Raw genomic sequence first — 12,568 nt, 5'->3', positions numbered from 1 at the left:
TTGGAAAGATGACTTAACTTTACCCTTTATAAAAAAACAAGACATGAAATCGTGACTAAGGACAAAAGAGTAGATTTACAAGATTTTCTACACATTTACCGAACATAGCTTATTGGGTGGGTAAACAGACCCAAATAAAGAAGAGGTTATGACGTATCAATTCACACTACAATAGGAGCAATGGGAGTGACTGTATTGAATTGAAAAGTTTTGTTACTGACATGTATATCTAGTCAGCAGAGACAAAAAAATGTACAGAAGAGAAACACCACATGTTTTGTAAGTACAAGATACATTATTGCTTTTACATTTTGTTTTACAATCAGTTACCTCTTTTACTTTTGTACCTTTCAACTATTACAAGTAGACATTTTGAAATTGAGCTCCTGTTTCAGCTGAAGATAAACATATTATGTGAAAAAGACTACGTGTATATAAGAATGAGTTTAACACAACTACCATTTTTACTTGCTTATAAGACAAGCCAAACTGCAAAATGCAAAGACTAAACTCTGCCATTGTATAATGTGCCAACAGATCTGGGTCTGTGCAGTTTGTTAAGAGTAATCAGTTGAACAAACAACGTAGACCATGATCTGCAGGCACATTTTGCTATGATAGATCAGGATCTTTGTTGTTTGCATTTAGACTTGACTTATAAGTTAGTACATATGGTAAGTGTTTTAACTTCCAGTAAATGATTTTGGTCTTACTAGTGGGGACGGGGGGGGGCATGGTCAGCTTACCTTGTATACTCACATATAAAATGAGTCCAACTACACTGCATAATACATCAACAGATCTGGGTCTATGCAGTTTGTTTGGAGTAATCAGGAGAACAAACAACAGAGACCCTAATCTGTAAGCACATTATGATACAGTAAATCATGATCTTTCTTGCTTGCATTTTGACTTGACTTATAAGCAGGTATATATTGTAACTAGTTTTATGTGGATTTGAAAAATATTTAGGAATTTTTGGTCAGTAATAAGTATACTTTTTACATGTATATGTTTTTTGTTGTTTAAAAAAAAGTATAAAGGTTTTTGCTTAAAATAGACTTAAACCCTTGCTAATAAGACTACCAGCAGGACTTTAGGTAAGTGATCATTTTAGTGAGATGGTCTTAATACTTGGGTTTGGATTTTTGCACCAAGCATATCTGATACACACAGACACACACACACACACACACACACACACAGACAGACACACACACACACTGATGGCTGGACAGAAGAGATAGGTATATTATTAAAGATTTCGTAAGATCAGAAACAAAGGAAATTTTGTTAATATAGATTTAATTGCATCCATTTTATTCTGTTTTCTCAATTTTTGAAATTCTGCAATTTCTCAAATAGCTATTGCATAGATAATTAATCTCTGAATTGTAAATGCCAATGAGATTCAGTAACTCTGGCCTTCAACATTTTATAACACATATAATAACTATGTCAACATACATATAATGTTAACTGTTGAGAGGCATGTGTTATTACTTTCAAGTATTCCAGCTGTCAGGTTAGTGCATGGTGTTGTAATGACACCACATCTAAGATCAATTGAATGATTTTTCTGGTTGCATTTGTGGGTAAACAAATCTTTAGGAATTGTCAAATTGGTCTTTCAAGTACTGATCTGTAATAGCTGGGGATCCCCAGTGGCTCAGCGGTTAAGACATTGGCCCAGGTCCAGAAGGAATTGGATTCAATTGCCACAATCAGATCAACCTCCGTGGTGCATCTGTGGATGAGGCACTATACTTGCCTTGGTACAATAAAATCTAAAAAGTGCCATAAAACAACAATCTAGACCATACTGTAATAGTGGGCTAGTTTTTGTTTTTTGGAGTTGTGATACTTGGAAGTACTTATGAAACATGGAAATGCTTAAGGAAAATAAATATTTTTGTATATTTATTTTATCATTATAGATGGGTGATCTTAGTACATGTGTAGTCTTTGGGCTTTGTTTTTCAGTATTTACCAGATGACTATTTGTATGGCCCCTTACTTACCAATTTTGGTCACCCCGAATTTGAGCTTCTTAGCCTCACAGCATAGTTCCTATGACAAAAATGGACTCAGCAAATGACAGTTCAAGTGTAGCATTTTTCATGATTATAGGGTGTTGTCCTTCGTCACAGTTTCCAAGTAATTACCTTGGGGTAAGTTGCATTATATATATATATATATATATATATATATATATATATATATATATATATATATATATATATATATATATATATATAGAGAGAGAGAGAGAGAGAGAGAGAGAGAGAGAGAGAGAGAGAGAGACAGACAGACAGAGAGAGGGGAGATCATTACTTTTTACCAGACCATAAATCTATGTTTGCTTATGGTCTGATTATGTTGTTGTTGGTTTTAATGGCACTTTTAACACATTATTGGCTTTAGCATATTGAGGAAATTGGTGCCAAGGTCTTTTCATGGTTTAATGCTTTATGGCACAGCAATACAAGTAGGCTATTTATTACCATGACAGTTGGAGTAAAGTGCCTCGCCCAAGAACACACCATGCTATCTGACCCTGGCTAGTCCAGTGATAGGATTTGAACTCGAACCAACCCTTTTGATTCTGAGTCAGGAACACTAACCACTGAGCCACCACAGCTCCACCAATCATCGCATTCTGACATGAATGTCTTAAAAAATGTGTGCAGAGATACCTGTCTGCCATCAGATATGGCCACTTCTGCTTAAAACAAAAAACATCCAAAGACTTCAGAACCACTGCACAGCAGAATTTAACTAAATGTGACAGAAACTATTTTGGTAAAAATGGCTGCCTATGTTTAAAATAGAAAAACCATTAACAGATTTTGACCTGATTTGTCAGAAAGCATCCTGGCATGGATGGCTTTTACTTTTATAATTGATGCCTGTCCACCATCAAATATCACAACCATTTCTAAAAATGGAAGTTCCTGTTAATGACTTAAAAAGCAATAAAATATACATGACCTATAACTCATCACACTTTTACAAGGTTTTATTAACAGAATAAAATTGTAATGCAGTTACAGTACTTCACTGAACTATGCAATACATAATCCTTCAAACACCTCATGTATATTTGATGCCTATGTCATGTTTTCCATTTCTTATTTTTCTGTTGAAACATTTCAGAACTGTTTGATAGACATATATGGTATGCTTAAAATGTATTTGCAGTAATTATTGACTAATTGTGTTCTGATGCAGGTTGTTGTACCTTACCTATCCCAATAAAACTGTATATAGTCAGCTGAGACACTAGTACATAGACCAGGGCTGCCTTCAGTAAGGCTAGAATTATGATTAGCTGAGATCAGGGCTGCCCTTAGTAAGGCTGGAATTGTGTTGAGCTGAGACCAGGGATGCCTTCATTAGCTGAGACCAGGGTTTCCCTCAGTAGGGCAAGAATTGTGATTAGCTGAGACCAGGGCAGCCCTCAATAAAGCTAGAATTGTGATGAGCTTAGACCAAGGCTGTCTTCATTAAGGCTAGAATTATAATTACCGGTAGCTGAGACCAGGGCTGTTATCAGTAAGACTAGAATCGTGATTAGCTGAGATCAGGCCTACTCTCAGTAGGGCTAGAATTGTGATTAGCTGAGATCAGGGCTGCCCTCAGTAAGGCTGGAATTGTGTTGAGCTGAGACCAGGGGTGCCTTCATTAGCTGAGACCAGGGTTGTCCTCAGTAGGGCTAGAATTGTGATTAGCTGAGACCAGTGTTGCCCTCAATAAAGCTGGAATTGTGATGATCTGAGACCAAGGCTGCCCTCAGTAAGGCAGGACTTGTGATAAGACTTGGCTCAAGACCAACATTATTATTGTGCAGGCCTCTTTTAATATAAATGTCACTACGTTGTAAACGCTAACATTTAAAAGTGGCTTCAGAAATGATCACCCCCAAAGATGATTTTGATTTTCAGAAAATGGAAATTCAACAATTATTTTTTACAAGAAAGCTTTACACATAGCATATTGAAAGTCTTAATCAGAGTTCATTATTTTAAGTTTTCAATCATACTTTTGTTTTCACTTTTGAGCCATTTGAGATAAGGAATGAAACTTGCTGTATTAGCAGGTGTGTTGTATACCACACTGAGAATCCAATCTTCAAGACAAAGACCATGGTTCAGTAGTTCTAATTTTCTATCACACTTTCTTTTCTGCTCTGTAGCTTTAGATCTATATAGATTAAAGGGTATGTAATTACTTGAAGGTGTGACTTACAATACCCAGTATATTTCAAGTTGAGTTTTCAACCAAAAGGTCACAGGTGAATATTTTGAGTTTTGTTTCTGCTCTGTAATATATATATATATATATATATATATATATATATATATATATATATATATTCATTTTTGAGATTAAGCCATGACACTTGTTTACTTGGAATAATGGTTATCTGACCAGTAACTTTGTCAGAAAAATCATTTCACAGAATAGGTTTTGGTGATAACACTATAGCAGGTGGGGCATACAATTTTGCTGAATTTTGAGCTCATCTTGTTTTAAATACAAGGCAGCTTATGGTATAAGCTGTTGTCTATCTTGCATTAACTGTTATCCATTCACACTATTGATGGAAGATTTCCTGGCATGATGCCAATTTGCCCTCAAATATGGCCACTGTTACTAAACAATAGAAAAGACTATCAGTTAGCTTCTCAAAAACAAGATGCAATCTGCCTGCAGTGGATCACAGTTTGGTGCTTCTGTCAGAGCAAGACTCACCATTATTCATAAAATATTTTGTGATTTTAACATGAACCTGTTTCATTTTCCTTTCTAATGCATTGAGAAAAATATATATACATACCTTCTACCATAGGTACCTCTTTCAGAGGCCTTTGCATGTCACTACAGTCGGACACTCTGTAGTGCAACATTCTAATATCATCACCAGACTGCTAAACCAAGAATCAAAATACTTGTTTTTAGTGTTGCATTTTTTCACTCAAGTTCAAGTGTTGGTTCATGCTGCAGGGTTTTTTAAATTTATAACATTTAAAATAGATATATTGAATCACTAGTAGATACCAGATTTTTAGCTCCTTATTTCTTAAGCATAAAACTCTAGCTTAGAATTACCCACAATGATAGGAATGATAGGAATAATTCAGAATTACCAAGGAATCAAACAAAATCTTAATAATTTCATAGGTTCTTTTTTTATTTGGAATAAAGGTGCAGAAGGTCACAATTGTTACAATTATGTCAGTAACAGAGTTTTGCACTCCAAGAGTTTTGAAACAAAGAACCTAAACTTGCTATGGGCACCAGCAGCAGGGTGTATATTGTGCAAGTTGTATAGCAGTTGCTATATAGGGTTAATTATAGCCTTTATTTATGTTGCTGTTCCACAGCAGTAATCCCCAGAAGTGCCATGGAAGTCAAATTGTGTCATATTCTAAGTTTTCATTATCATTTGAGCTTTAAAAAATATTCTTGTTCAGATTTATAGAAGAAAAGAACTTATTGTATCAAAGATATAATTAGATGAAAACAAAATTTTCTTTTGAGGTAAAGTAAACAAATATTCTGTTCAAAAGAAACTCCCAGCCTATCCCCCCTGAAAATGAATGGTTAATCCCAGTATCAGGCAAATTGCATTAATATTTCAGTTTTGTTCTGTACTTGGAAATAATTTATAAGTGCAGTTGGCATTAGAAGGAAGTATTATGATACAGTTTGCTGAATGGTTAATTGAATGTGTGGATGATGCTAAATAATTCTACACAAAAGATATAGAATTTTATTACTACAAGGATGTCCGTTTTATAGTGGTTATATCGTGTTCATACACCGAGGATTTCAGTTCATATAATTCAGGTAAAGAGTTTATTTTGGAGTTTAGTACTTAACACTACATTCTGTTCTTCTTTGAAAACTTGTTTTCTTTATTTAGCTACCTTAAAAAATTTTTTTATAGAAAGATGGTTGCATTTTTCCTTGTCAGATCAGAAATATTAGGTCTGTGTTCATATTTTAAAAGACTATTGTGCACAATAATAACAACAAAAATCTGTATGCTTTGAGTCCATTACAATGACAGTTGACCTAATTTACATGTAAGGTTGAAATTGTAATGTTGTTAATATTTCTACATGTATAAAACTTGACAAGCTAAGCTGTGCAGCCATTTTTATCAGTTAATGTGAAACCTGTTTTACATGGTTATTGTTGGGAATTAAATTAATGGTCACAGTATTAGTATCACATTTTATGACCCAAATTCAAAAACTATACATCATATTTTTGCTTTCATTTATTATTTTATCCAGCACTTCCAAAGAAGTACAAGAAATCTGTGCACACTGCTAAAATTTTGAGCCAGTGTACATTCCTACCCCTAGGGACTTATCCCCTGGATCATATCTTGAAAGATATTGTGATCCCCACCATACACTTGATTAACAAGTATGAAGAGACATTTATACATGAAACTGACAATGACCACAGAGTCCATTCCTACCCCCATATACTTTGCCCGTGGTTGATTACTTTGGAGATTTCCACTAAAAGACAATATATACACTTATTGGCCATATGAGAACACAGAATTGTCATTGCAACTGACATTGTCCTCAGGGTTCATCCTTACTGCACAAGGGACATAGGACAAAACTTGAAAACTATTTATTATATACCTGTCTTAAGTCAGGCTTACTGTGTTAGGCATCTGCCTATAATCCATCCATAATAATCTGCTTGCTTGTCTGGCCCATAACTTTGTAATGGTGGGAGACAGCTTTGTCAAACTTTATCTATCTATCTATCTATCTATCTATCTATCTATCTATCTATCTATCTATCTATCTATCTATCTGTCTGTCTGTCTGTCTGTCTGTCTCTTGCTCTTGCTTGCTCTCTCTCTCTCTCTCTCTCTCTCTCTCTCCACACACACACACACACACACACACACACCATAATCATGCACCTTGCCTCAAGGTGAAGGTCTCCACAAGGGAAAAATGTAATTATATGACTTTGATTCTTGTCTGGAAGATATTTAAATGAAACTTGAATTCAGCTAATTATGTATCATCTACAGAGGGTGTGTTGCATATCATAGCCATGTCCACAGCCTCATGTATGATCACTACAAGGGAAATTGTTGTTGTTGTTGTTGTTGTGGGGTTTAACGCCATTTTTCAGCACACGATAGGCTATACATGGCGGCCAGGATTAATGGTGGAGGAAGAACCCGGGAAAACCTCGGAAAGAACCACCGACCCATGAGAAGCTACTGGCAAGCTTTCTCACATACCCACATTGGCTGAATCTGAGACTCGAACCTGCGCAGACAGAGGTGAGATGGCAGTGATCCGTAACGGAGAGCGCTTTAGACCACTCGGCCACTCGGGGCCCCAAGGGAAATTGTATTCTTGTCTAGAGTATAACTTTGGAATTACTAAAAACATGTAATGAAACTTTAGCGAATTGTATATTAGGTATATTTCATATGCTTTGTACCATAGCCATACCCCCAGTCTCAGGGTGAATGTCACAACAAGGAAGAATGTAACTCGGACTTGTGTAGTTTTCTAGAGCATAACTTTGGAACAAGATATTTGAATAAAACTGTAACCAATTTTATATAATGATTATACAATGTGCAATGTACCATAGCCAGATTCCCCTGCCTCAAGGTCAAGGGCATGGTAAGGGAGTGACCTCTGTCCATATAAGGGTATAATTCTTAATAATAATAATAATAATAATAATGAGGACTTTGTATAGCGCCTAATCTTTAGAAGCTCTAAGTGCTTTACAACATTAGACAACACCTATAAGATAAAAAGCATATAATGATATGATTACAAAAACAAACACCATGAAATTAGAAAACATTAAAAAACATGCTGAGAATATTTAAGGTAGGAAACATTATTAGGTCTTTAAGTTTGTACTTACAGTCGAAATAAGTGAGTTTTGAGAGCCCTCTTGAATGTGATCACTGTGTCTTTGTGTCTAAGTTCAGTGGGCAATTCATTCCACATTGCTGGCCCTGGTATGCAAAAGAACGCTGTCCATATGACTTTGTTTTCATAGTGGGAATAATGAGTATACGATTGTCAGAAGAGGAGCGTAAGTATCTTGCTGGTGTGTACACATGGGTGAGGTCAGATAGGTATGATGGACTAGAATCCGACAGTGAAATGTAGCACAGAGAACAAATTTTGTGTTTGATTCTGGATCGAATGGATAGCCAGTGTAGGGTACAGAGCAGCAGGGAGGTGTGCTCTGATCGTGGTACTCTTAAGTATGATCCGAGCAGCTGTGTTTTGAACTTTTTGAAGTTTCTGGAGCAGATATTGAGATGAACCAGACAGAATTGAGTTATAATAGTCCAGTCTTGAAATTACTAATGAACACACAAGTGTTTTAGTGGCATCAGCTGAAAGATATTTGCAAATTGAGCTGATGCGTCTCAGCTCAAGATATGCAGCCTTGCATATGTTCATGACATGTTGGTGCAATGTGAGAGTACTGTCCAGAGTAACACCTAGGTTTCATGCTGATTGTGTGAATTTAATGTTGGTGTTGCTGATATTCCTTGTAATATTCAAGCAAAGATATTTTAATTAAACTTTAGCTACTTATATATTGACTTGACAGATTCTTGCATATTCATTCATACTTGCTGCATCAGTTCATAATAAATGATAATGTAATGATCTGTTTGCGGAGTATAATTTTTGAATACTTGAAAATATATCACATACCATAGCCACACTCAAGGGAGACACTTTTTAACCCCTGCAGATATTTTCATGAAACTTCACCTAGATCATTAGTACAGACAAGGTCACAAGATGGGCTTACATGTCATGTTTGGTACTGTTTAATCTTGGTCACACTCCAGCAGGATGGGGTTTCAGGTAGGAGTGATGCAATAAATATTAAATGACTTCGAAGTTTTATGTCTAATGTGATTGAGAATTGGCATAGGTGATGAACGATCTATTAGTGTCAACACGTCTCAGACTAGGATCCCTGGGTTATGCCCATGGTGTTTTTCTACTCCCCCCCCCCCCGCAACATAACATAGAAACTAACAAGATTCATACCTATGACATATTTACATGCAATGAAAAGACAAATTTATATAATTTCAGCTGACATTGACCCAAAGTCTATCGCTAATTTTAGGGACATTCATTGGGATTAAATGTTAATTTGGAATAAACGTTTATCATATGAATATCAGTCAAATGTAAAATTGAATATAAGTTCATGAACACAGGGCATTGTACATGTATTGTAATACTTTACTAGGGACATATTTGGGAACCAGTAGCAGGGTGTACTGTGTACTTCCCAAGCAACAGCTGCTGCATGCAGATAATAATCACATGGATTTTGGATACTGTTTCACAAGCATGGAGTTGAACTCCTATATTCATGTTTGCTCATGCTCTGCATGTATGTGATTATATGCATTTTGTTTTGCATTTAGATGCCACTGAGCAAATACACTATACAACAATATCAAGTATACATAAATCAGATCCAACTGCAAGCAGCATAGACTCTGATCTACTGTCACATATTGTGTTGGCAGATAAGTTTCTATGCTGTGTGTTCTACTGAATACTCCTGAGATCTGATCACTCTTGTTCTGCTGGCACATAATGTGATGGAAGATAAGTGTCTGTGTTGTTTGTTCTACTGATTACTCCTGATAGCTGATTACTCTTGTTCTGCTGGCACATGATGTGATGGCAGATAGGTGTCTATGTTGTTTGTTCTACTGATTACTCCTGATAGCTGATTACACTCATTCTGCTGGCACATGATGTGGTGGAAGATAGGGGTCTGTGCTGTTTGTTCTACTGATCACTCATGATAGCTGATTACTCTTGTTCTGCTGGCACATGATGTGATGGCAGATGGGTATCTATGCTGTGTGTTCTACTGATTACTCATGATAGCTGATTACTCTTGTTCTGCTGGCACATGATGTGATGGCAGATAGGTATCTATGCTGTGTGTTCTACTGATTACTCCTGATAGCTGATTACTCTTGTTCTGCTGGCACATGATGTGATGGCAGATAAGTGTCTGTGCTGTTTGTTCTACTGATTACTCCTGATAGCTGATTACTCTCGTTCTGCTGGCACTTAATGCGATGGCAGATAAGTGTCTGTGCTGTTTGTTTTGCTGATTACTCCTGAGAGTTGATTACTTTCATTCTGCTGGCACATGATGTGATGGCAGATAGGTGTCTGTGCTGTTTGTTCTGCTGATTACTCCTGAGAGTTGATTGCTCTTGTTTTGCTGGCACATGATGTGATGGCAGATAAGTGTCTGTGCTGTTTGTTCTACTGATTATTCCTGAAAGCTCATTACTCTTGTTCTGCTGGCACATGATGTGATGGCAGATAGGTGTCTATGCTGTTTGTTCTACTGATTACTCCAGATAGCTGATTACTCTTGTTCTGCTGCTTTATCTCAACGGAAAAATGAACCATCAACTGTTCAGGAATACTTTATATCAACATATTCCTAATTTAGCAACTACAGACATTTTTAAATCATACACAAGGTGGAGAACAAACGGTATTGTACTTACGAAACACCAGTTTGATGCCCAAGGATCTCTATTAAGTTTTGATGAAATAAGCAAAACAAACTAATAATTTTATACAGTGCTTTGCTTTTATCTCAAAGATATCAGTGAAGTGGATGAAGAATATTTTTTTTTAAAAGTGGAAATAGTTTCCTTGTAATATTCAACAAAACCTCACTCTGTAGGGTAAAAGCATAGAATAATTTTTTTATAAAGATTGATAAGAACCAAGATACAGTAGCCAAATAGTAAACTTTGAAACTTCATCCAGGCAAAACCGCTCCAGTGGCTTAGTGGTTAGAGTGTTTGCCTCAGATGCGGGAGGTTGTGGGTTCGATCCCTGGCCGAGTCATACAAAAGACTTTTAAAATTGTTAATAACAGCTGCCTCGCTTGGTGCTCAGCATTAAGAGGTTAGTGTTAGGACTGGTCGGCCTGGTGTCAGGATAATGTGACTGGGTGGGACAACATGCTACATGTCTGCGATATGATGCCCCAGTGCTAGACATCACTATAAGCTGCCACACTGCAGATATCATAGCGATATGACTGAAAAATTGTTAAAGCTACATTAAAAATCCAAATCCCACACACACTTGTCCAGGCAGCTTTTCTAAGGGTGTGCAAGTGGTGCAAATGAAGGAACCAACTCATTTGTTTTGGCTAAACTTTGTACAAAAGACACAAAAGCGGTCAGCTTTAATTTTAGATTTCAACATAGAAATATTGCCACAAACCATCTTTTGAAAAATATTAATTTAAGTGATAATGTTAAATGCACCTTCTGTAAGGAGGGATTTGAACAAATCAAACATTTATTCTACGACTGCTCAGTTACTGAACATTTTTTGGAATTTTTGTGTGGAATATGGATCCAAACTTACAATCCGAATTTTAAAATTACATGAAAAGATGTCTTTCATTGAAATAACAACTTTGATGATACAAATCATGTTCATAAAACAAAATCCCAAATCTCACCAATTATAAAAATTGTGTTTTATCTTACAAATGGCTGGAAAAATATCTCTCCAAAGTGAATAACAGAAGTGATATGAGTTTAAGAAAAAGTGGACCCTATTGTCAACATTTGGTACATGATTTCCTATATTTTTTAACTTTAACATCAAATAAACAAACAGGCAATTTAAAACTGCTTTGGGTTTGTAAATGAATGATTATTTGAGTATAATATTTGTATGTGAGTCTTTGTGTGTGTGTGTATGTGTCTTGTGTCTAAGTAAGGGAATATATTGTGTAAAGATGAGGATGGAAAAATAATTTCAAGGTATGCCCCATACACCAGATCAGGTGGTGATATAGGAGGATATGTAAAATCCTGACAACTTATGTCAATAATAAAGAAAAGAAACACTTGTTAGCCATCTAGCATGTCTCATATTATCTCATTGTTTCTTCCCTTGTATTTAATACCAAAGATAATTGTTTTCTCATCCAACCTTTCTGAAAATGATACAAGTTTGATGTTTTAAATCCTTAACTAGGGGGAAAACATGTGAATGAAATGGAATAAAACCCACTTTTTTGTTGATTTCCTACTTTAATCTTGATTTAATACTTGAATTAATTTTGGCTAGATTGCCTGTTTTATGGATTGAAGATATCTGTAGTCCATCTGTCTGATGTAAACACTTAGTTTTGGGTTTGATTATTTTTTCAGGTGTTATTGCTTATTGAGTTACATGTCTTGGTATGTAAATGTTTTATTACAAGTATTTTAACCATTAATGAAAATTTGGTCCTTAAGCCAGTTGGGCTGATTTGGCCCAATCAGGCCCCATGCTCACAGGAGGGGCCCTGCATGTTAGTAAGTTTTAAAAATATATCTACAAAAAGAAACTAATTTTAAAGTGATGGAAGAAAATTTTACGTTTAATATTCATATAAAATTCAAATGTTTGTTTCCAAATGCCATGCTCACAGGGGGCGCCCACACATAAATCCAGGGGGC

General features: G+C 35.8%; 1 protein-coding gene across 5 annotated transcripts in view; it reads left to right on the top strand.

Moving 5' to 3' along the window:
- The window catches only part of LOC149803114 (transmembrane channel-like protein 7), a 111,553-nt gene that overhangs the window by 27,977 nt on the left and 71,008 nt on the right, over positions 1–12,568 (top strand). The window contains exon 1 of one of the 5 annotated variants that reach the window (XM_089952725.1): positions 117–279. The exons of 3 other annotated variants lie outside the window; for them this stretch is intronic. In XM_089952725.1, coding sequence (XP_089808851.1) covers positions 251–279 — 29 coding nt within the window. In that variant the 5' untranslated portion in view covers positions 117–250. Of the gene's footprint in view, positions 1–116; positions 280–5,662; positions 5,854–12,568 lie in introns of those variants that run through there. One more of the 5 variants, XM_089952726.1, reaches the window with a different exon arrangement.

The sequence above is a fragment of the Sinohyriopsis cumingii genome, chromosome 3, assembly GCF_028554795.1.
Source record: "Sinohyriopsis cumingii isolate HCF-2022 chromosome 3, ASM2855479v2, whole genome shotgun sequence".
In the NCBI taxonomy this organism is placed as follows: Eukaryota; Metazoa; Mollusca; class Bivalvia; order Unionida; family Unionidae; genus Sinohyriopsis; species Sinohyriopsis cumingii.
Note: the sequence above shows the minus strand (reverse complement) of the source record. Positions and strands in the feature narration are given on the sequence as shown.